At 43.0% G+C, this 26115-nt stretch overlaps 1 protein-coding gene and 1 long non-coding RNA gene across 5 annotated transcripts in view; both read right to left on the bottom strand.

The window, feature by feature from the left end:
* Positions 1-2961: 2961 nt before the first annotated feature.
* Positions 2962-8735, bottom strand: LOC309877679. Its single transcript, XR_014317401.1, has 3 exons — positions 8541-8735; positions 4419-4508; positions 2962-3546 (listed from the first exon to the last, which is right to left on the bottom strand). It is a non-coding gene; the product is annotated as an uncharacterized lncRNA (long non-coding RNA).
* A 5629-nt stretch (positions 8736-14364) lies between these two features.
* Positions 14365-26115, bottom strand: part of SLC20A2 (solute carrier family 20 member 2) — a 55580-nt gene continuing 43829 nt past the window's right edge. For 3 of the 4 annotated variants that reach the window (XM_082759126.1, XM_082759125.1, XM_082759127.1), the window contains exons 9-11: positions 21246-21431; positions 20450-20534; positions 14365-15836 (exon numbers count right to left, since the gene is read on the bottom strand). In XM_082759126.1, coding sequence (XP_082615252.1) covers positions 15672-15836; positions 20450-20534; positions 21246-21431 — 436 coding nt within the window. In that variant the 3' untranslated portion in view covers positions 14365-15671. The remainder of the gene's footprint in view (positions 15837-20449; positions 20535-21245; positions 21432-26115) is intronic. The other variant, XM_082759128.1, reaches the window with a different exon arrangement.

Below are 26115 nucleotides of genomic sequence, written 5' to 3'. Positions count from 1 at the left end.
CTTCTTATAAAAGCTTGGGTGCTTTTACATTGTTGTTGTTGCTGTGTTTTACTACTGCAAAGATAAAATGAAAATACAGTTAAAAAGAGTCACTCATTTTAAATGTGCATCACTTGCAATTTTTACCTAGTTTTAGAGGAACTGTCTTGTAAGTGTAGCACAAATGCAGATAGCACCTCTGAGTATCTTTTCTTCTCTTGCTTCCAGGCTCTCAACTTCTTTGAAAAGGTAAAATGTTGCTGATACAGGACTTCTCTTCAAAAACATCAAATATGGAAAAGCATGTTTTAGACAAGCATTGTTGAAAACCTTTGGCAAGAAAATGTTTTAATTTTAACCCTAAGGGGAGATTTTAATAGATTGGGATGAAATTCAACCAAAATTAGTATTTATTTTGTATGATTAAATTTTGATCACAGTTTATAAAAATATATTTAAGTGAGAGGTTATTTATGATCCTCTTAATTAAGGGATAAGGTAAAAAAGTAACCTCAGAGGGAAGACTGTATGTCCTCTGATGTCCTAAAAGTTCCTTTAAACTGGGAAATCTCCAGAGATTATAAACTGAAGCAGCAAAATCTGAGTTTTATTTAGAGTTTTTTCAATATTTCCCTTCCATTCTTTCCATTGAATGTTTTCACGGATAAAACAGAATTAAAATGTATGTGAGTATCTTCAGTTTCTGCCTTTCATCATTGCACCTGTAATTGCTGAATGCAGTTACTTTATAAAGTCTTGTTAGGAAGTCAGGAGGGACTTAAAAGAACTTGAACTTTTGTACAAAGCTTAATATCTATGTCTCTATGTCTTTGACATTGTCAAGGGAAATGTCAAGTCTTTATCCATGCTTACATAAATAGGCAGTTGAAAGACTCCTTAACAATAGCATTGCTCTTATTTACTGCATATTTCATATTCTGTTATAGTTAGCAATGTCTGCTTTATCTCTCTCTGGGATTCCTTCTTTCCTTTCAGCATCTAGAAGGAACATGGTCAGAATTGGTTCATACAGAATAATGTTGTATTCTGAAAATATCTTAAGGGAAATTCAGTCTACCTTCTATTATCATTACAAGGAACAGGATCACTGTGAAACAGATTTTCTTGGGTGTTCAGAACATGATAATTTCTGTGTCTCATACATGTGTGTACATACCATTAGCTTATATAACATACAGCATTTGGTGGGGGAAATTATTTCCTCGTTATAATGTGTTATTAGCTTGAGTGCTGTGCAATTCTGAAACTACTTAATGGTATAGAGAATCTTACAGATCTCATTAAGAGGCTTTTTCCAGATCAATTTTATTTACATGGGTACAAAAGGATATGGATCCACATATGGATGTGCAGCAGAGGTAATATTTGATTGTTGACTTTTCCCACACTGTTCTACCTTCTACATATTTTCTATATGACAATCTTAGTGTCTGTCCTCCCATAAATGAATTCTGATGCTGAGAGTATATACCTTAGTAGAAATAAAGGAAAAATGTCATAACTTCAACTATTCAATATTGGCCAAATACCAATAGAGTATTTTTATTTTTTTTATAATGCTTGCAGATGCATTGAGGGTTTCCCTGGTGAAGCATTCACTAGGCAATACCTGTAGAATACTGTCTGAGGTTTCTTTGCCCCCCACCTTCAATCTGAGGTGGTCTCTTTAATAGGGATACTCCATGACTGTCTCTGTGGGCTCATTAATTTACCTGTTTTGATTCTGTCTTGCCAGCTGTACTCTATCACGGCACAGCCCCTGGCCCTTCTCCAGCTTTTCCTCCTTCTCAGCTGTTCATCTGTCAACACAGAGGGTGGATAGCACTGCCTGATAAGCCAGTACTCAGACTGATGGTGGGTGCAAACAAGAAACAAGTAACCAGAAGTTCTTGACCTTCGAAACAAGTGAGTGTTGTCTGCTGAGGTTATCAGGTCCCCCGTAACATTCTTCTGTCCTCCACCCTTTTCCACTCAGCTCCATAGAAGCCAGTAGCTCTGGACTAAGGCTTACAGTTTTGGACAGCAATACATTTGCTATGTATGCCCTACTTTTTGAGGTGTTTCTATATAACTAAATTCTTACTGCATGACAGCTTTTTGCCTCTAGTTCATACATAAGCAACATTCTTACATGTCCTTAAGCACTGTTTAGAGCAGGTGTTACTTTCACATTGGACTGATGTCAAACGGTAAATATGATTTGAACCAAAGGTGTGATATTGCCTGCTTTCCTTTAGTGATGTTATATGTTTTTATGTCTGCCACAGCTCATACAAAACAAGGGACCATATAACATCTGGTAGGCCCACGACAACTGAAGCCAAATACTGTTGCCTGGTTATGAAACTATGGTAAAAAAAATCTCTGGCTTCTAAATTTTACCTGTGAAGTAGGTAAGTAGCCTTGTTCTGTTTATTCTGAAGGCTATAATATACGTGAGGGAATAAGGTACTTGGATACATATAGTGAAAAGAGTTTCCAATTATTTTATTCAGGCAGAACTGTACTCCTGAGATATTACTATTAATAAAAATTAAGCAAGTTTACTGTCCTTTCTCTGCACGGGGAATGTGTTCTCTTCACTTTCACACCTCCATTTCTGTTTAGTCTGGTCAACAAATCATTTAATTCAGATCTTCACTGGGAGCATCCTATGCCCACAGCATAGCCCCTTCCCGCTCAGGAAGGTCCTTGGCTTACCTCTACAGCAGTGAACATGAATTACACAGAAAAGGGTGTTGATCTGACTTTGACTTTGCAAAGTTTTTGTTGTCATAAAGCTAGATCACTATTCTATATATGAAAAAGTGTTTTGTTTTTTTTTTTTTGGGGGGGGGAGGGGGTTATATCATTGTATGTCATATGCTGGGTTATCAGAACACTGCTACAATTTTTCCCCACCTTGCAGAACTTAAGTCCATCCTCTATTAATAATGGTAATCTGAAAGAGAAATTATGCAGTCAAGTGCTTTTTCATTAACTAAGTAATCTTTAACTTCTTGTTGAAGAGAGGAATAAGTTTACTTCCTCTGTGCAGGAAAACAGGAGCTTTTGTAGATTCAGAGCTAGTTCCAGATGTCATCTTGTACATGTACAATATTTAATGATACTTCTTAGTCTATTCATACCTATGCAGCTTCAGAACACATGTGCATATACATATAGTTAGTATACACCAGGCTTTTTATATGCTAACAAGTACCGTATTTTGACTTTTCTTCAATGTCTAAACTTTTGAAGGCAAATGTTAGCCTAGCAAGAAAAACCAGAAAAGCCTTCACAGAAAATCATGCACCTTTGCTTGTGAATAAGATCATGAAGGGATTTAAATCATCCAGCCTACATAGTCTAAACTCTAGAATTGTTCTGAACCTGAGAAATCTACAGAACAGTTTTTTTTTGTTTTTTGTTTTTGTAATAAGAAATAAACAACAAGAAAAACCAACAACAACAACAACAAACTGTTCTGTAAGTATTGGTGTTTATAGAGAGGAAAAAAAAAAAGGACATGCTTATCTGGATGTCTTGCAGACTCACAGACGATAGCTGAAAAAATAAAAAATAAAAATAAAAATAAAAATAAAAAAAGAGCTATGTTAGGGTGATAATGCATAGCAGGAAGATAGGACTCCAGTGGGAGATAAACAACTACAACAAATGTGTGTAAATATTAAATAACAAAGTCTGTTCCCTTAGATGCACAGTAGATGGCTTGAGATTATCTTAGATTAAGACTGCCTATGAAATACATGCAGCATGCCAACCTGTGCAGGTTTATTCCCTATTCAATATTGTTGATTTCAAGAGATAGTATGTGGTGCAATGCTGTGTCATATATAGCTTAAATACACTATTTTTTCAAAAGGGTAAGTCAGTGCTGTTCAGGCAATGTGTATGTAAATATTTGTTAAAAAATATTTATGGATAGTTTAAGTTTGAAGTGTCTTTTGTTAGTAACTTACTGTAAACAAATGTTATGCAACATGAGCTTGAAGTAGTACACCAATCTTTTGTCTTCACTGTTGTGTCAACTACATATACAGTTTCCATGTTTTGATCTACTCTTAATAGGGAAAAAAATATATAAAGTACCTCAGTTTGCTTAATTTCATGACAATAGAGATGTAAGCACCTGCTGAACATCTTTTTTCTATACTGTTTTTAATAGCATTTTACTTGGTTTTATGTACAAATGATCATGTTGTGAAAATTACTATAAATAATAGTAATTTTTACTATATATATAGTGATATATATATAAATATATATAGGTATATATATAAAGGTAATTATATATATATAAATATATTTTATATATATATTTATAATATACTATATATATATATTTATAATTGATATATTTATAATATATAGCATATATATATAGAGAGAGAGAGAGAGATAAAGGTAATTATTACCTTTCTGCATGTAGACGAGGAGATGGACTCTACTGGGGGGAGCCAGATGACCTGGGGGAGCCAGTCCTGGTCCCCTCATAGACAGGCTCCCTGAAGAAAAAGTGTGAAAGGCATCATTGTTAATAGTTTCTGAGGTAGGGTCAGGGGAAGACGTGTTTTCCCACTTGTTCATTCTCCCTTTCTTCTCCTTCAGGCGAGTTATGGTAGCCTTCCAGACCTTTGACTATCCTTGGGATGTTCAGACGAGCACGTTCTTCTTGGTATGTCTCCAGAATGCACTTCAGGTTTTGTCAAAGGTTAAAGAAATTCTAAAGTGTGTCATGCACAGATGTGTTGAGAGGTAGGAGAGTTATGTGTGGCAGGAAGAGGGGGAGGATATCTGGTCCCCAGAGTCCCAAGGGTGAATGGTGGAAGGGACTTGTAAATCATTGTAGATTGTCATTGTTGTCAATTGTCACGTAAATTAAGGCCATGCAAGTACATGAACCTTCTACTGTTTCCTCTTCCCTTTCATTTGTTGTCTGCTTACTACCAAATATTACAGATTTGGTGAAATGCCTTAAAACAACATTACTTTTTAAATAACAACTTTTTTTTTTTCTCTAGGTCTGCCATTAGCTGACAAAGTAGAAAGGTGTGCTTTTCTCTTTCATTCTTGTATACATGCAGAGTTAGAGGCAATGGCAATTTAATCCGTGACTGAGGCTCTGCAATGGTGCAAGTCTATCCTACTGCTTCAAGTTCAGTGATGCAACCTGAGTTTACACTAATTAACTTTCAGGGATTTAACCAATTTAAAGCTTTTGGACTATGACAATTCTTAGAAAACATTTCCACAGGTTTATTTTCTTCTTTTACAGTTGTTTGCTATCTCTATCTCATTCAAAGCAGTCAGGACTGGTTTGCTTCTCTCTTCTCCGGAAAAGTTCTCTGCACTAGGAACCATGAATCCTGATCTAAGAGTATGATGAAAAGTGTTGCACTCCAAGTTGGAAACTGGAGAGGAAAATGTTCATGTATACGTAAGAATTGTACTCAAACAGCTGATTACACCTTTTCATACACCTTAACAGATGCTTACACCTTTTAAGGGAAAACTTTAAACCTGAGAAGCAACAAGCAGTTTTCCACTTTTCCCTTGGGGATAGTGTACTCTTCTGTATTTTGCTTCTATACAAACAGTTCAAACTTTTAAAGTCCTGTTGTCAGTCATACAACCAAACAATCTTGCACGGCATTACACATTCCCCTCCACATAGATCAAGCCCTGAATGCAAGATCAGACAAGTAAATAATGCCAACACATAAAATTAATTTGAAAATACATTACTTTTTGGTTTTTGTGTGTGTGTGTGATTTATTTTTATTTTTGGCACTTTGTGGGTCTTAACTGTACTGCAGTGAGAAGAATGTCTTCTGGTGTGAACTGAAGTTATACCTCTATGCCACAATGTTTTTTTATTTTTGGTTGTAGCTGGGGGGGTGCAAAATTCTTTGTGGACACCTGAAGGAGTTGCAGCATGATAAAATTAGGTGAAGGAAAAGTTCCTTCTCTGTTGTTGTCTTTGTTTTCTTTCCCATATGGTCTTAAAATGAAAGTCCCATTTCCTGCCCTTTGACAGATTGCAAGCATGCCAGAACACTTCACATTATGTAGATCATAGTTGTCTGAAATTATATCATTCCTGTAGCAGGCTGAAAAGTAGCCTATGCCTCAGGTACCATTTTATGCCTTTTGCTTCTGTTATTCCATCCTCGTAAGTCTTCCAAAGGGAAATGAAATTATCCTATCCAGAAGAAACACCATCCAGAAGACACTTCAGTTGTTAGGGCCTGAATTCCCACTGAAACCAAAGGCAGGGTGACCTGAAGAAAGAGGCTTTAATCTATCCAGGCTTGTTTACTCCTGAAGGAGCATGTAAGAGATGTCCTTGTATCTGAAGAGGTGAAGGAACAGCTAGTACAAGGAATGCAAAAATCCATTGTTCTGGACTAATAAATGGTTGGCAATTGCATTGTGCATCACTTAAACTGTCTCTGTCTCGACCCACAGGCTTCTTTTTCCTATTTCTCTCCCCCATCCCAGAGAAGGAGAGGCCAGAGAAGGAGAGGGGAGGGCAAGCAAATGGCTGTGGTGTTAGCTGCCGGCTGGGGGAAACCACGACAGTCAATGTAGTCATGTAACCAATGCTCAAAGTCAGCTTTACCTGCATGTACTTGAGCTTCTGAGGTTATTTTTTATTATTTGATTTAAAGGGCTGGGAAGGAAGCTCAGAATCCATGTAAGTAACTTCACTGAAAACAGACAAGGTGAAGGAAGTACTCAAACTCCCCAACACAAAGCAACTGTAAGACCCAGGAACATTTACCTGCCAGCTTCTGAACTTGAGTCACTGCCAAACTACTTTGCAGGGAAGTAGCACCACCAGGATTTTCCTGTACTGAGAAGGCACAACCAAAGTAACTAGCTCATAGAGTCTCTAAAACTATTTCACATAGATGGTAGAAAACATGAAGAAAAACAGCCTACTGGGGAACACTGAGTCCATTTCACCACAACAGCAGAAAAGCACCCTAGGTAACCTGAGCCTCAAACTCCCCCTGGGAAGGCAATTCCTCCCATAAGTCCTCAAGCTTCCTATATAGTAAAGGTCAAATGACCCACACCTGGCAGATTTCACTCCACAAGGCTGGAGCCAAGAGACCTTGTGGAACAGGCTGTTCTACCTGGCTTCAATATTTTAGGGTCAATTGCTCCTCATCACTAATAAAAATAACCTGACAAAGGGGCTTAGTGGTTAGAGTTGACCTAATGAATTAACTACAAATGGTGCACAAGGGTCGTATTTCTGCTAGTCATTCTGTGAGGGAAATTAGTACAGAGCCTGTTAAAATAAATAGACAGACATTCTGCATAAGAGATTCGTAGCTTCAAGCTTCATGTCTCCTCTCGATGAAGGGAGGAGGTTGCAGACACATAAGAGGGCAAGACAGCTTCCCAAACTACATCACATTGCCACAAAACTATCTCAGCATATTCCTGCCAGAGCACAAAACCCCTTTGCAAACCACCACAGATTAGACGTTACAGCAAAAAAAGATGGAGTGCATTGTTGATTTTTTTCTGCATCCTTCCAACTTCAGGTGCCAGTCAAGCTGAGATGACAGCTTGAGATTCCTACTGCGGCTTAGGCTAGGCTGTGCACCACAGAACTTGGTTCCCATAAGACATTGCTTCAGAATGACATCCGGGGTGGCGACATCACTTGGAAAGTTCCTCCAAAAGATTCCCTGTGTTGCGTGCAAAGTGGCACTGCCTTTACAGAGCCGGGGGGGGGGGGGGGGGGGGGACAGCCCACCCTAAGGACCGCCCTGTGTCATTTGGAGCACCACATTTCTCACACAACCCCTTTTCCCGCCCCTTTGTTTTTATTCACAACTCCTGTAACAATGCCTTTAATTGTCTGCCTCAGTTTTCCATCCTCTTCTCTCCCATCCTCTGCAGCATCGCGTTGGCAAAACCACAGAGTGGCATGGGCCGTCTTCCCGCTCTGTCATCCTCCTTTCACAGAAGAACACTTTTTCGATACCTCAGACGCTGCTTTCTACTGGTGGCGAGGAAGATCGATTCTCTCAGTACATGGACCTCTTCCAAAACTTTCTCCTCAGCCGAGACCCGCAGGCCTGTAGGGAAGAGGAGAGGCTTTCTTCGTACTGCTTTTGACTCACGTGCTGTGAAAACGGCATTTCTTTTATGAACAGCACAGTCTCACGACTTCCGCTTAGTGAAAGTTACGAGAATGCCACCAGTATCTCTCCCAATCTGTTTCTACTTACCGCAAGGCATAATTTGAGTTCACCTTAAGGCACCTTTTTCACACTGCCTGATGTTCAACCCTAACAAATAGTTGAGAACATTCCTGGAAGGCAGGCTTACCTGTAAGCACTGGAGCTTCTGAGTCGGTGGGGTTTTATTCTTATTTACTATTGTTATTCTTATGTTTTTAAGGGCTGGAAAGGGAGCTTAGAATCCACATAACTAGTTTCACTGAGAACAGACAAGGTGAAGGAAGTACTCCAACTCCTCAACATTAAAGAACTGTAGAACCCAGGAACACTTACCTGCCAGCTTCTGAACCTGAGTCGCTTCCACACTGCTTCACAGGGAAGTCACAGCAGCAGGGTTCTGCTGTACTGAGAAGGCACCACCAACATAGCTAGCTCATAGAGTCACTAAAACTATTTCACATAGATGGTAGAAAACATGAAGAAAAACAGCCTACTGGGGAACACTGAGTCCATTTCACCACAACACCACAACAGCAGAAAAGCACCCTAGACAACCTGGGCCTCAAACTCCCCCAGGAAGGCAATTCCCCTCACCGCCTCAAGCTTCTTTTATAGCAAAGGTCAAATGACCCACACCTGGCAGATTTACTTAACGAGGGTGGAGCCAAGAGACCTTGTGGAATAGGCTCCTCTACCTGGCTTCAGTCTTTTAAGGTCAATTGCTCCTTATCACTAATAGAAATAACCTGACAAGGGGCTTAGTGGTTGACCTAAGGAATTAACTGCAAAAGCTGCACAAGAGTCATATTTCTGTTAGTCATCCTGTCAGGAAAATTAGTACAGAGCCTGTTAATATAAATAAATAAGTAGATAGACAGATAGAGAAATCAAAGAAATCAAAGAAAATGACCTTAAAGGCAAAATTGCGATCATAGATTTTCATCTGTCTAGTCACGACAGATAAAGAATATAGCAATCAGAATTACTTTTCTTGGCATTAATGTTATTTAAATCTGCTTTTCTGAGATGTCTTCCTTATGCAGGACTTTTCAAAATCTAGCCCCGTGACCTCTGACTACACTATTTACTTCCACTGCATATAAGCTATCACGTATAAATGCCAGGATCTGGATCCTCACTCACTATTCAGGTCAAGGACTGGGCTGAAGGTCTGGGCTTTGATTTGGTTACATGCCCACATTGCTGTTTCCTGGCAGGTCATGGGAAGAAGATTGGCTGGCTTGGGGGAGCTTATGTACACGTGGCTTTTACGCTGCAGCCAAAGTGTTCCCCTAGATCTGGAAGTCTGAAGAGGGTTGCAGTCTCCAAGCTCAGATACAACCCCACGTTAGTCTGGCGCAACTGATTTTTGTGTTCCTTGCACTGGCTCTTCCTTCACCTCCTCTTCAGAGGAAAGGACACGCATCTCTTTTGTGCTCCTTCATTAGTAAACAAACCAGGAGAGATTCAAGCCTCTTTCTTCAAGTCAGTAAGATACTGGGCTACAGAGATGGCGAAGGGCCTAGAGGGGAAGACGTATGAGGAGCGGCTGAGGTCACTGGGCCTGTTCAGCCTGGAAACGAGGTGGCTGTGGGGAGACCTCGTCACAGTCTACAGCTTCCTCGCAAGGGGGAGTGGACGGGCAGGTACCGATCTATTCTCTTCAGTCCCCAGTGATAGGACCCACGGGAATGGTGTCAACCTGCGGCAGGGGAGGCTTAGGCTTGACATCAGGAAGAGGTTCTTCACTGAGAGGGTTGTCGCACACTGGAACAGGCTCCCCAGGCAAGCAGTCACTGCACCAAGCCTGTCGGCATTTAAGAAGCATTTGGACTGTGCACTTAGTCACGTGGTCTGAATTTTTGGGTAGACCTGTGTGGTGCCAGGAGTTGGACTCAATGATCCTTAGGGGACCATTCCAACTCAGGGTAATCTATGATTCTATACCCGCCTTTGGTTTCAGTGAGAATTCAGGCCCTGAAAACAACCAAAGTTTCTTCTGGATGGTGTTTTTTCTGAATAGGATAACTTCATTTCCCTTTTGAAAACTTACAAGGATGTAGTAACAAAAGCAAAGGCATAAAACAGTAACTGAGGCATAGGATACTTTTCAGCCTGCAGCAGACTATAGATATGATATTATCATTTCAGACAAATATGATCTACATGATGTGAAGTGTTCTGGCATGATTACAATCTGCCAAAGGCCAGAAAATGGGACCTTCGTTTTAAGACTGTATGGAAAAGAAAACAAAAACAACAACAACAGAGAAGGAACTTTTCCTTTACCTAAATTTTATTATTACTTTTCAACTCCTTCAGGTGTCTACAAGGAATTTTGCCCTCCTCTAAAAAAAAAAACAAAAAACAATGTGACATAGAGGTATAATTTCAGTTCACACCAGAAGACATTCTTCTCACTGAAGTACAGTTCAGCCCCACAGAGTGCCAAAAAAACTGCCAAAATGTATTTAAAAAGAGATGCAATATGCATATAAGATCCTTCAGATCAATGTTACAGCCCTAGACAAAATGTTTGTTCAACCATGCAGCGCTAAAATTACTTCACTAGTCAGTAACATAGCATCAAGAACTAAAGTCGGATAATAATTCTAATTGTCTTGACAAAATGACAAAAGCTTCCTTGTGTCAATCAGTATGAAAATGTAATTCAACTCAGCACAACAGAAATTGTTTTTTCTCCCAGGATCTAAGATCACCAAATATCACACAGCCAGCTTAATTAGATTCTGATCTAATTAAAAAAAAAAAAAAAAAAAAAAAAAGTTCATATAAAGTTTGTATGTTTGTTTCTTATAATTCTTATCTGCTCTGCTTTGGTGCTTAGAGAGCTTCATAGTGGCAGTAAAATCATAGTCAAATTCAGACTTCCTTTCTTGGACCAGGAGATGGAGGCAGTGCTCCACCAGTCTATCTGAGTATCCCTAAAGCAAGCTAAACACAAGGAAGAACACAAAATCAGAGGTCTTCAAACCTTTCAAATCACCTTTTCCCATCGGGTGCCTTCCCTAGAGAGGAATATCAGCACATGAGCAGAAAAAGACCTTCATTCAAACAGCCTTATATTCTCCAGGAACATATAGCTATCCAAATCCTTTCCAGCATCAGGGGCTTCTCTTAAAGCCCCTGCTCTGCTGCCGTGCAGTCCAGCGACAGCCAGGTTCCCACATTGGGGCTAGGAGCTCTCACAAAGCAAGCCAACTCTCTCTACCTCTAACAGACAACACAGAAGCCCCAAGTAGTGTCCTATACTTTTGTGTTGCTCTGTCCAATGCATTTCCCAGGTATGTTTGTTTTTGGACTTTTACCCACACACGGCCCTGCAAGGGACTTTAAGCCACACACACCAGAACAGGTCTTTGGGCAGGCCCTTACCCTAGGGGTGCAGATCTTTATCCAGCCATCAGAGCACAGCGTACTTTGGAGTCAGGTACTTTGGTATATCAGCATTCCCTTCTCAGCTTGGAGATGAAAAGGACAGCTTCTGCATCCCCAAGCCTTGTGCTCTTTGGAGCCCATTAGGGCCGAGCTCCAGGGGGGCAGGCGAGGGCTGGCAAAAACACCCTGAAGGTGAAAAGTGGCTGTAGCAGCAGGGAGCAGGACGACTTACTTTGGTCATCCCTCCCACAGAGAGATCCAGAGACTCCAGGATATCTATGCAGTGGGCCTGAAAGTCTCTTTCTTCTTGGAGGTCTTCTACTGCCTGCAAGACAGCGTTGGGAAACCCCCCATTACTCTCAGCTCCCACCTCAGGAGGCTCTGTGGAGGATGAGGACATCCAGGCCCCACTCAGGGGCCATGTCCCAGCCCCAGGGAAGTGCTGGGTAACTTGGGCACCAACTCAAGTTGGGGAAGGAAAGACTCACCATGGCTGATGCCACTGCCTGACTACAGCTCCACATGCAGCTCGAATACCACACCCCATCATGCATAGGCATGTGCTGGGTGCTGTGTCCCCATGGACTGGACCAAAAGACAGGAGGCTTTGTGATCTGCTGGGGTTTGCATTGGCCTTTCCGCACATCTCCAGCTTCCCTGGATGTCCCTGAGTAACTGTGACCTGCAGCCAACATAGCCAGGCTTTGCACTGTGACCATGGTCAGCATGGCTAGGAAGCCCGGAAGACAGTGGAGCTGGGGGGGCTGGAGGAAAGGAGGGGAACTCACAGTAGCACTTTGAAGTAGCACTTTGAAGCCACTGCTTCACATGTGAAGCAGTGGCTTCACATGGTGGAAATCATGGAGTGAATAGCAGAGGTTGCAATGGATATATCTTTAAACTGCTGTAACCCATGTCTACAAGTGGATGCTGTAAGTCAGTTCTATAGCAGAAACTGTTTGCACTGATGGAGGATGAACCTCACCAGGAGCTGTGCCTCACAAATGCTGCTGTGACCTGGCTTGAGCTGGCTTTGGTGCCCTGTAACCACACTCCTCTCCTGTCCCAAGCAGCCACTATTGCAACGAGGGCTTGAACCAGGGACTCAGTGAGCTTGGTGGCCAGTTTGTGGACATTGTGCTGTATTGGGTTTATATGGCAACATGAGCTCAGAGAACCAGCCCTGCAGACCCCAAGGAGGGCAGGAGGCGCTCCAGGCATGCAGCAGCAGTTCCCCTGCAGCCTGTGGAGAGGCGCCTGGTGGAGCAGGCTGTCCCCCTGCAGCCCATGGGTCCCACATGGAGCAGATCTCCACGCTGCAGCCCGTGGAGGAGCCCCCGGTGGAGCAGGTGGATGTGGCCTGGAGGAGGCTGCAGCCCATGGAGAGCCCCTGCAGGAGCAGGCACCGGGCCGGAGCTGCAGCCCATGGAGAGGAGCCCACACAGGAGCAGGGGGTCTGGGGGGAGCTGCTGCCCACCCGTGGGGGACCCGTGCTGGAGCAGTTTGCTCCTGGGGGATGGATGAACCCCGTGGTATGGAGCCGTGTGGGAGCAGTGCTTGAAGAGCTGCTGCCTGTGGGCAGCCCCTGCAGGCTCAGTTCAAGGACAGCATCCCGTGGGAGGGACCCCACGAGGAGCAGGGGCAGAAAGGGACTGTGAGGGAGCAGCAGAGAAGAAACATCATGGACTGACCGCAGTCCCCATTCCTTGGTTCCCCTGTGCCGCTCAAGGAGAGGAGGTAGAAGAGGGTGGTTAGGGGAGGAAGGTGGGTTTAGTTTGCTTTTAGTTTCTCGCTGCTCTAGTCTGCTAGTGATAGGCAATAAATTACATTAATCTCCCGGTGCTGAGTCTGTTTTGCCCGTCATGATAATTGCTGAGTGATCTCCCTGTCCTTATCTCAACCCTTGAGCCCTTTCCATCATATTTTCTCACCTTTTTCTTTGAGGCAGGCACTGCCCGGCTCAGCTGCTGCTGCTGGGCCCAAACCCCTATGGTCCCACAGGCTGATACCTCCTTGTTACCAGCACGGGACTCTTGCCCACAGACTGAGCGAGGACCCAAATAGCACCCATGAGGGGACAAAGCTGCAAAGCCCTGGCCTGTGGGGTGGCACTTGCGGTGCTGCAGAATCCTAATGTGATTCCTGGCACCTCAGCTGGGCTGCGGGAGCTTCCTCCTCTTCCCTGCTCACTGAGGATGAGGTCGGGAGGATCAGGATGAAAACAGGCTGCTCCCAACCCAGCACCAACCTCAGCACACGTGGCAGCCATCACCCAAACTGCCTCTGGCTGGATAGACCGCAGTAGGTGATCACTGTGTATGGGGGCATCAGCTGTGGAACGGGGCTGAACAGGACCCTGGGATCCTGTTCTGATTTTCAAGCTGTGTACATTGTGGTTTTTATACATTGTGATAGACTAAAATGCTGAAATTGTTTCCTCCTCCCCTCCAGCATGTTATACTTGCATGTCTCCTCTTTTAACTTCTCCACTGCTGCTCGTTAGCAACTCCCCAACAGCCAGCACAACTACACTTGGTTACCTTTCCTTTCTTCAGCTTTCTAGGACTTTCTTTACACTTTTCAAATTCATTACAAATATCACTGGGAACAATGCAGTGTTCTCATGGTTGACAACACGGACACCACCTTGGAGATGGCACGGCCCAGGGAGCTTTTTCTGCTTCAGTGCCCTTTCCCAGCACAGCTGATGTGGTTGAATAACACTTGAAAAAACTGAAAGGCAAACAGTGATCGGGGCTGTTTATCTTTTTATTATAAATTTAGTATGAATGACCAATGGAAAAGTCACAATGGAGTACCAAGACCGTTTATCAAAATTTTAGCAGCATTTAAACAGTAATAGATTCCCAAACCTCCTCCAGACATGCCTTGCCCTTCACCTCCCACCCACTGAACAGTAACCTTCATTAAAATGTGCTTTCCGAAGCCGTGCAGGGATTTAGCTCGCCATCTCCCGTGTCAGTCCCCTGAGCTGCTGTGAAAAAACGCATCCTGAGCACTGGCTACCAGCAGCCGAAACCCCCAGCCACGAATGCAGGGCTGGGCTGGTTTCCTGCCCCAGGCAGCCGTGCCAGGCAGCCCCGTTCCTGGTGGCTCACTAGATGGAGATGGAGGAGACCGATGTTCCGTGCTGGTGCCTGTGACTGATGGCAGGACAACAGGGCCGGGGCTTGTGGGGAAAGGAAGGAGGTGAGCAGTGAGACACTTCACAAAATGAAGTCTGTGTACTGCCAGCTAACATGGACGACAGTGTTCTGCCTACTAAGCAACAAGAATGAGCAGAACTAGCTTTCTTATGTGCTTTTGCTTGTTTGTTTCATTTTTAGTTACATTAAGACATGAAGAGTACAATCCCAGCCTTGCTGCTGGTAGCTCAGTGAAATAACATTAAATTAGAGGTGGAGAAACACAACACACACCCACACGTGTAGACAACAACGTATTATTGGCAAGCTATTCCCCTGCTTCTTTGGTACTTCCTAAACTTTCTTATCCAAAATATATGAGGGAAATGCACCATTTAAGAGTTACTGTTTGTAAGTATTTACAAAGCCATAACCGTTACGCTATGATACACAAAGATCAATATGATATGAACAGTTATCTTATGAAAAGCACTTATGCACATTTTGTTCCAGTATCTTAATAGCTTTAAAAAAAGTCATGTGTTATGCAGTCCTGTACCTCGCTTCTTCTGATATCAAATGGACAAGAAACATTTCCTAATCCATACTCTTTTTCAAAAGATTAAAAAATTGCCACCAAAATGATACACTATGTACAAATTTTACTAAATATTAAATTCTAGGCAATTATTTTCACCCCACTAATAATATAACTTAGGTATTGTTACCTACTATATGCATATATATTTCTTTAATATATAAGAAATGGCACCACATCACCATGTCACCAATATGACACATTGTTATATACAGCAGATAAGAAGTTAGATATGGAAGATGGAACCTCTCCGACCGGTCCTTTCAAGGGAACGCTTCTCCCCTCGGTACTAGCTTGGCCACTTCCCCTTTTCTCGGCTCTTCAGACATTAGGCAGGATACCGTACACCAGCAGCGCCATCACCCCGGCGCTGAACAAGCCAGCCACTGGGACAGTCACGAACCAGGCCAAGAAGATGTTGCGGAAGAGGCGCCAGTCGACGGCCTTCTTGGAGCGGATCCAGCCGACGGCCACCACAGAGCCCACCTTGGGAGCACGGGAGGGAGAGAAGGCAAATGTGAGGGGTACATCCCAGCGCCCCCAGTGTGCCCGCAGTTGCACCAATGCCAGTCAGCTGATACCAGGCGATGCTGGAAACTGGGGCACTGAGATGAAAGAGCCTCTGGTGACGATAAGCACCTCCAGTCAAGCCCATCACTCTGTGCCCTGTTAGGAAACCCAGCCTTTCTGGACCTGCCAGCAAGCAAAGCATCCAGAGCTAACAGCCTCCCTGCGTAAGAATACATCGGCCTGATGCTAGGGGGCGTGCAAACTACATTGAGAAGTCTGGCTTCAAGTGGGGAATGGGTTAACCACCAAAATATCCTGCACTGCTACCAGGGCAGCTGGAGAGATCGGTATTTTCGATGATAAAACACACTGCAGTATGGGCAAAGCTATTTTCTCTCAAACGTGTTTTCAGTTCGTGAACTCGGATGTGAAACCAAGCATATTATTTTTTAGGAAAGAAATGTGTTGAGAAAAATGCTTCCAATGCAAAGTGATGCAAAAATATGGTAAAAACTTCAGAAATGCTTTCCTTTCTGCCCTGGAAGTGGCATTCTGCCATTAACAAACCTATGTATATCCATGCAGCTCTATTCAAAGCAGATGGTAAAGCAGCAAGAAACGTGGAATGAATATTCAGTTTTGAACAAAATGAAACTCCAAGACACGGCTGGGCTTCTGTTCCCTTTCTGCAGCCTGAAATGCCATCCCTGCCTCCTCTTCCCTGCTCATTTTCTTAATGGACGTATCAGTCCCTGCCTATAGATTACCAAGGGACTGATGTGCAAAGCTAGGGAAATGATAAACGCCGGAGTGTGAGATAGGACAGGGACATCCAATCCATCTTTTGTTAATATCTATTTAACTTCTTACTACTGCCTAACGTTTCTTTTTAGAGATGAGTGTTCTTTGTTGAGGACCTTATCACTCTCACAAAGTCAAATGCTCCTGTGATAGAACAAGATAAAATTGACCTTGATACTTTAGGACTGGAAAGGCCTTGGCTTAAAGAAAGTGTGAGATGTCATTATGGAGGAGCAGACCCAATGCTTTGAAGGTCAGCTTCAAGACTGTGCCAAAGGACTAGTGTGAAATTCCCTGAAGGACTGTGCCTTACAGGAGGTGTAAATCTAAGGGAGTGAAACTAAAATTTTTGGTTTGGTTTGTTTATTGTTTTGTCTATAGGTTATCAAACTTGATCCAATAAGGAAATGTGCTAAATAATATTTAATCTGGATACACCGTGACTGGACAACGTGTTAGGCTGTGCTTAGCAGGTGGAGCGTGATGCCTGTGCCTTGTGGGAATCTCAAGAAAAAGCAGCACCTTGCCCAACTGAAAGGAACCCCCCACTTCTGAGTATCTCAAAGCGTTAATCCAAGGAAACAGTGCTTTTTCCAGCAGCTTGGCTGTTAGGCTCTGCTTTATATTTTGCAACTTTTTAGCACCAGTCTGGCATGCTGTGACAAGGAGCATTGCTTTCTGAGCAAGCCTGCAGTCTACGTACGGTAATCTCCGAGTCCTTCCTGAAATTTAAAAGGTATCAGCAATGACGGCATTGGTAATCTGTTTTAAACATTGTTAAAGTTTAGTTGATTAATAGTGATTCAGATGGACTAAAGGTTAGGAGAGTAGCTAAAACTTTGGTGTAGGGCAACTACACCAGCTGTGGAATTTCAGATGACATCTACTTCGAGATTGGTTTGAATGAAACCAGTGCAGTTTGCCTTCAGTATGCTCTGCTTAGAGCAGAACAACAGGAATTACAGAAATGCATTTGGCTCCCTTATTTCCGTGCAATGATGCATCAAAATCATACTCAGACTATTTTAATTTCATAATAGCAACACAGAGAATACTTACAACCCCCTTCCAAACAGTAAGAGCAAAACAGAGCTGACAGCATGACCTCAGCAAAGTTGCTTTTGCACACAAAAAACACTAACTCCTGCACTCTATCTCAGTATGTCAACACATTGACTCCCTTACAGCTGAGAAATATCTGTTTCTAGATCTCATACTGTGTAATAAACAACAGGAACTGTGTGTAAGCCTCAGCACTGACCACTTGCCTACCTGGGAAGAAGATGGGGTAGGCATGTATTCACAGCACACCAGCTTTTCCATGATAAACCTCAAGAGAGGCTGAACAGCCAAAATAATATTTCTGCTGATTTTTAAAAAAGGCATTTCTGTCTCAATGGCAACTGCTTCTCTGATGTGTCTGTAGCAAACTCTGCAGTGAGAGACATTTCCCCATGGAGTGAACGACAGTTAATTGTTCCTTTCTACCTTCCCTGGGCCCTTGAAGGAAACAATGAACACATCTATTCTAAGTGCTTGCTTTATCTTTCTTTGACCAGTTGGTCTCTCAACTCCAGACCTTGTTTTGCTGAAACATGGAATGGGGTGTAATAACGTGACATCCTGGAACAGCCTAATCCTATTGAGAGGTGGATCTTCCCATTAAGAACATCCCATCTAATTATACATGGCAAACTGCAGGTAGCAGGCACAGCCTAACTGCATTAACTGCTTTTATGGAAGTAATTTTCAAAGAGTTATTGTGCCCTGCCCTTCAAAAAGACCAAGCCTTTAACTGTGTCGAGTCAATGAATACATTCTAATGCAGCCCTCTCATTAGCTGATGGTTTCCAAGAAATTTCCCTTTTACATTCAAAGTCAGTCTATTTGTCTGCACCAAAGTGCATTTTCTCTTTTCTGACAGCTGACAAAATGCTCCAGGCACACAGGGCGGATAATCAAAGCTGCATTATTCTCCCTGGCAAATTCTTCTTCTCATTGGGCATTTGACTTACAGTCAGCTGAAAGGGAGGTGTTTTAGGGGTAGCATTTTCACAAGTGGCTCATGTTGTTATTATTTCTTCCCCTGCTCAAATCAGAGGAACCGGAGTTAGGCCAATACTGGGAAATGTGAACAGCCTTTCAGAGCAGCCCAGGCTTGGCTACTGCTCAAAGGACTCTACAGCAGAAAGAAAGAAATGATTTTGCAACAGGGGAGCTTTCTGAAGAAATGGTTTTCACTAGAAAAGGCCAATTGAACTAACTCTGGGTGTTCTGCAGGATGTGTGCATTTAAAGACTCTTTCAATGTCACAGGCGAGCCTGCCTGGCGTCTCGCCGTCTGCCTGCCACGCTGCGGGGCAGTGAGCCCCAAAATCCTGCACTAGCAGAGCTGGGAGAGCTCAGAGGCCCCCAGGGTGCAGCAGCAAATCCCACAGGATCTGATCCTGCTAGGGCTTGGTGGTGCATCCCAAAGCAGAGGGTCTTGCAGCTCTGATTTCAGGGAGTCCTCCCCATACCCTGCCAGAGGGTGAGGTGTACAGTCAGCTCTGAGTGCCCAAGAGAACAAGCAAAGGAAAGAGAGAAGGAATATTTGACATATAAATTTGCTGGGGAACCAAATTCCAAATGCCCACCGTGTTCTTCTGGCAGTGCAAATGTCCAAGCAGTCTGTGTTGCCTACAAGCCCTACACGTTTTCTCCTACTGCATATGACACAATTAAATTCTGCCCTTTACTGAGCTTATCTACAGTTCAAGCTGGGCTTTTAAAAATATATACATATATATGTGCTCAAAGAACAAATTACAGGGGGCAGATTCTGTATTATAATGCACAAAAGTGAGGATGAGTTGGTTTAAAAGAAGAGAGACATTAAAATATTAGCGTAAGGATGTAACACTGCTTTTCATCCAAGCGGCTGTAAACTACATGTAACCTGGATCACAAAAACTACAAGCCTATGTTATTTTAAGAAGTCTATATTAGTTCAATATGATCAAGCAAGGATCAAAGACATTCCACACTTTTGTGCAATTACTTGTAATTCCGACTTTGCTCAGCTGCACTTGCTTTAGATGCAGTCCTTGGTGTTTTGCAATCGCTGTCTGCATGGTGCATCACATAGTGAAGGCAATCTGCAACAATCTTTATCTCTTGTATTTTGTTATGGTTTGTCCTAGTGATGTGATTTACTGATGGGATCACTGCAAACTCCAATACCTTGCAATGGGTGGAGCTTATTGGAATACCCACATTTGAGGCTACAAGTACCGTTAGCGCACACATTACTTCAATGCAAAATCCACTGTGAAGAAATAAAAAAAAGACAGATGGAAAACCTGTAGTAAAAGAGTTATATGCAGGAAATCCCATGCCATGCACTTATCAAGAAAGTGAAGTATAAATGATGAATGGTGCGCAGCCTCTGAACAAGGGAGAAACGCTACATGACCAGGTTCAAATGGCACCTTTGGAGGGAACCAGGCTCTTCATTGCCACATGCCCCTGCAATTGTTTGCTTTGAGATTGAGGCCATGTGCCAGTAAGTGATGTTTTTCCTCAACCACTGCTAAGGAGTCCACGCTCAGCTGGCTGTCTTGCCCAGTTGCAACAGCTTTACTGTGACAACTCCAGTCCATTTTTTTAGAAGCCTGATTTGTTTTAAAGGCATCTTCCCCTCTCCGTGTTTCCCTTACAGAAACGTGCCATTATCCACTGGTTCGAGCAGCACAGTTTAAGGTGAACAGTCCAGACTGCCCTGACTGCAGTCTCTCGGCGAAGGCATACCTTGCAGTGTGTAGTACTGACAGGAAGTCCAACATTGGAAGCTACCACAACTGTGAACGCCGAAGCCAACTCAATAGTGAATCCACTGCGGGAAGCATAAGAAAACACTTCACAATCACTCTTTGCATCAGCTCGGACTGATACCATGCAGTGTGCCAAAGTCTTACCCGTTTCTTCTTCAATCGTTTATCTCCGACTGATTTTTGTCACAGAAATAAAGTTAAGAGAGCAAGGAACTGCTGAATAATGGAAACAGTACAGGCTAGTCACCTGCAGTAAACCGGCAGCACGGCTCATTGCGTCAGGAACTTTTGCTAGTCTACGCTGCAGTGAATCATGCCTAATTAGTGATTCAGCTAAGCATCAGCAGAGGTCTAGTATGCATCAAGGACAAAAATTACTGTAATGAATACATATGTTTTTAATGGTCTGAAGCATACTGGGAAAGCCATTGTATACTCGCCACTTCCACAAGCACCTTCTGGCATGTTAGTTAGGGCACCAGCAGAAGACTCTGCTCACGTAGACTATGTCCAAGCCCACTCCGTGTTAGTTTACAAGGATATCTTTTCTTTCTTTCTCCCTCTTTCTTTTTTTTCATCCTTTCTTTCTTTTTTCATCCTTCCTTCCTTTCTTTCTTCCTTCCTCTTTTTAGAAAGACGCAGAAGTCGAAGCCAGGTTATCATTAAAATCAAAGCACAGCAAAAACAGCAGACAGACAAAATACTACAGCAGCAGTTTCCCAGACTGGTTCACACACAAGGTTCATACAGCGTTACGATAACTGCGCGCCTACCTTGATGGTGTGATTGGAGTGAGGTCTTTACCCATGGTCTGGATAACTCTTCTACCCCAGACCCAGAGACCCACGCAGATCCCAACGCCTCCATAAAACAGCAGCCAGACAGGAGTTGACGCCTCTTGCATGACACCACCTTGCTCATAGATCAGCCAGAGCGCGACGAGCGGACCAATCGCATTGCTGGAGAAACACAAAAACATCGCCTGAGTTATAAAAATGCAGGTAATTGCCTTGAATGGGATTTTTTTTCTGCATGATTTTTCTCCACAGTGCATGCAGCACCGCTCTGAGTTGACCTTACAGGCAAAACATTTTCTCACTTCTGAAGGTTGCAGCACCGGACTCTTATTGTGTTGCTTTTTCAGATGTCACTTCACCACTGATAACTATACTAAACACTGGAAGCAATTTGTCTTTAACAAATCATTTCCTGAAATGTCAGAGTTGTCAATATCTCATATGTCTGTTCTGGGACAAAGAAGCAGCATTTTCAGTACTGTGTTGAAATTATCTCAAAGGTTACCAAATCAAGAGCTCTTCACCTGTAAAATTCAAGGCTTAAATGATCTCCTTTGGGCAAAGAAGGAAATTAATGAAAAAAATTTCCCTCTAGAGAAGAAGATGCAAACATTATCTAGTCTGACAACCTGCATCTTTTGGAGATACAATCAGAATGCATCCAGGAAGGTGACTTAAGTCCTTTCTAAAGGCACTGCAGAGCTGGTTGGGCTGGATCAGAGAAGACTCCTTGGTGATGCCGAGCTGGTATATGCTTTTTTCGCTATCCCACTCTTACTATCTAGAAATACACAGAACGTCAGCAACACTGAAGTCTCCACTCCTCAGGCTGCTCACCTGATACTGGTGCCTTACTCACACTTCAGAGCCTGGAGGCAGACTTCTGACTTTGCTTATTCCAAATAAATCATTACATTTCTCGAAACAAGAGGTAGCAGAAAAACTCGGAAGCTGGCAGACAGTTACTTTAGAGGCTTAAATACTTACTAAAAAGCAGATAAGAACTTTGTCATCACATTTTTTTTCAGTTCTTTTGCTGAACCAAGTGGCTGCTTGTCCTGCTGAACAGCATTTAGCACAATTTGTAAAAGCATGAATAGCACAGCAGCGCTGCAATCATGTCTAAATAACAAGAAGAGCAGAGCAAACCTGTCCAATGTCATTCAAAATGTTTGAACACCAACAGGAAGCTCCTCTCTTTGTAAAATGATAATGGAGAGTGGGTGGTGGCGAACACCGCGTGCGGGACTGACAGCTATGCTCACCCTGCCTAAATTTAGCCACTGGTCTCACTCCAAAGCACACAGTTGGAGTAAGGGCCATTTTTAACATCAAATGTTGAGTCTGGTGTGTCTGAGCAACACGACACACTCCTCCTTCCTTTGTCCTGGTTCGTGAGAAACCCAGCTCCAAAACCCCAGGAGTGCTCCCGGGGCACAGTGACCAGGAAGGCACATTCCCCTGTAAACACACACAACAACCTTCAAGCCGCAAGGCAAACAAAAGTACTTGAAAATGCTCTTTGATATGAAAAGGAATGAATAATTCTTAAAGATTTTGAGGAAACTGCTGGAGATTAATTAGTGAGCTAACATGAATAATAAAATGCAGTGGGTTTGAAGACACTGGATAGCATGATGAAGAACTAAATACACTTTAATCAAAGAGTGATTTCCACTAGCAAAAACACTTGGTCTGATACTGTGCTTGAGTATGCATTTGATTTGTTGAGTTTTTGTGAATGTGTGAGTGAAGTGATGATATGTGAAAGGTCCTTAGTGTCTGAATGGAAGATTTTTTTTGCTTTGAAGGAAAAAGAGATGCTCGATTAAAGCATTTCTAATTAAAGTTGGCTTGCAACTTCTTGGCCAGCATTTGCAGGTGCAGATTAAATGACATGCATGTTTTCATGCCTGATTGTGCATGAAAAAGAGGAAGTCATTTCAATGTACTTTCAGCTAAAACACTGATCAGATGAATAAACGGAAAACTGATCACTCCTTCTTGTAGTGTTGTACGACATGGGGACAACCTCCCCATTGAAAATAACAAGTGCCTTTGGAGCAAGCCCAGGCACCAATTCCTGACTGTTCTGAAGAGCTTATGTATGGATATTTGTCAGTCCTAATGTAAATGGGAAGACAGAAAAGGATTCAAAACCTACAGCAAAAAACTATGCTCTTTTGTACCTAAATCCAGTTTTAATTATTTGCAAATGCTACACCTCTGTGAATCTACTAAGCTTAATCCTCAAAGAAAAGGTTATTTTCTTATTGTGGCAACACCGGGCTGCTGACTTATTCCTAGCCCTGGAGGATCGGAGTGCATCATGCTGCCAAAAAGATCAGAAGAGATCACACCACTCCACAGAGGAGAGCACTTCTGATACCATCCCTGGATGGAAAGAAAGCAGAGGAGCATTGGATCAGCGCATACCGAGAAAGCCCAAAAGGTAATTTTGGATTTTGGATGTTGGAAAACATGGGTATCTACAATACTGAGTATCTACCTATATCAGAGGGACATTTCTCCTCTCCCTGTAAATTGTGCTCCATGTGGCTTAAACATTTGGCTCCTACGAACAACTGCATCTCCCAGTCTGAATACCTGCAAGAGGCTACCAACAACCAGCAAACTGGCAGTGCCTCCAATCTACCACCTGCATGGCTCTTTGGGAGGCTCCTTCAGTTTCTGGGCTTATTCAGTAAGTCCAGCCCCAGGGGCTTGTGGCATCAACACTTCCTACACCAGCAGGGAACAGCCCTTGAAGAAGCCATCAGTCCTGTCCCACCACAAAAGTCCTGCCAAGACTAGGATCTTGGTACCACATGCACAGACATTGCCTCTACCATGTGCACACAGCCATCCCTGGGACTAGAAGAATTCATCAGTAGAAGACAACCAGTCCCATAAGGAGAGTAACAGAGGGACAAGACATCAGTAAAAAAGGAGTTGTTAGATACTTTGCTTTAAGACCTGTTGTGGTGAACAGATGTCTCCTACAGTTGAGTGACTAAGCAGATGAACCACAAGGGCATTGGCCACATCGGGATGTGGTTTGCGAAATATTTTGCATGAGTTCTGTCTCATTTGACTCAAGACACGATCAGCAGGAAAGCAGACCTAAAATCTTCCAAGCGTTTGGCCAAGACTCGTTTCACAAGTATTTTTAAGTTGTGATTTTTCTCTTACTCTCCCGCTACAGCTCTTTTGCTTGCCATAACCAACTCATCTTCATGCTGGAGTCCCATCTGGAAAAGTCTTATTTGCGGTAGTTTAGAGGGAGAAGATAAAAAAAAAAAAAAAATCCTGCAATGGTCACCGAGGGGGACTGGACCCCTGTCTGCTTCTATCTCTGTAAAGATGCCATTAGGTTCCTATGCAGCTGAAATGCTTTTGAACACATTACTGCATTATTTAGCCGTTCGGTTAAAAAGCTGAGACGAGCTCCTCTTATCACACTACTGCTTTAGTTTCGTACATCTAATACACATTTTTCCACAGAGCACTTGCCATTGCAAGTTAATCGTATGCTGAATTTCTAACACATTATGGCGAGAGAAGCCCAGCTCCTGACCCTGTCACAAAGCACGCCCTCCATGCCCAGTATTTTTTACCATCTCTGCTGGCTGCTCGCAGTGCGTGGCGCCATTTGCCATCTCCAGACGCGTGACCCAGGATTAACAGCCACCTAGGGCAGCGCTTGCACTTGCAGACACGGGTCACCGCGGCGCGGTGGGGTGGCTTGGACTGTATCTGAAGTGCTTGCTGACCCTCCTGGTTATTTTGCTAGCTTTCTCGGCTAACAGAAACTGGCATGACTTCTCTTTTCCTGCTCGTTTGTGCCAGCTGAGAATCTGTCCCAAAGCATTTATAAAGCTGTTGTGAAAGACAGCACTTGACAGTGCATCTGAACTATAAATAGGGTTGGCTTCTTCTCTCCCCTGAGAGACAGATAGTATTACCAACAACAAAAAAAAACATGCAGCTATCTTGGGACAGGCTTAGAAATTACCAGTTTGCAATGCACACACACACGCACACACATGCATGCAAGTAGAGATTTTTACATGCTCTTGGGTCACATGTGCAGGTCTTTCTCTGTAGGAACAAGGATTACAACTTTTTTAAATAAAAAGTAAGATTTTTTTTCAGTAGTGAAAGGATGCCATCAGTTGAGTGCTCTGTAAATCACCAAACCTCAGGCAACTTGCCATATTTTGTGAACTAAAAACACTTCTATTACCTAACTATTTATTGGGGGCAGAGAGGGTAGTAAGTTGCTACAGACTGTGTGATGATCACACTTTGATTCTTTGCTACCTGAAACTCAGATTGTGTTTTTGCCCCTTTTTTTTTGGTTGATTGAAAGAAGCTCAGCACACACATCACCACTGACTCAAACTGAAGTACAAGCAAAATAACTGAGAAATCTATATTAAACTTCCAGTATTACACATACAGTTACAAATTCCCCAGTCATTCAAGTATTTTCCAAAACAGGATTTCCCAAATGACAGCAAGCTGCCCTCTGAACTTTCCACTGGGAAAATACGTGGGCTGATATTTCTGTCTTTACTGCAGTCACGCCTGGAGACATCACACAACCGAGTGAGGGTGCAGGGAAGGTATGCATGTATGAACCAACAGGAAAAAATACGTCCTCATCTCTAGTGATATCAGATTATAAAGGCTCTTGCTTTTATCCTGGTTCCTACAACCTACAGTTTTGAAATATTGTGTACACCATAGCTCCATAAGAGTGTGACACAGCTATGGCCCATAAAGTACAAGCTTTGGGCGTGTTATGAGTCATGAAGTCTACATATTTCTTCCTGTAGCTCAT

This window comes from Aythya marila, assembly GCF_965140915.1.
Source record: "Aythya marila genome assembly, chromosome: 4".
Taxonomy (NCBI): Eukaryota; Metazoa; Chordata; class Aves; order Anseriformes; family Anatidae; genus Aythya; species Aythya marila.
This window is presented reverse-complemented; position numbering and strand designations above follow the sequence as displayed.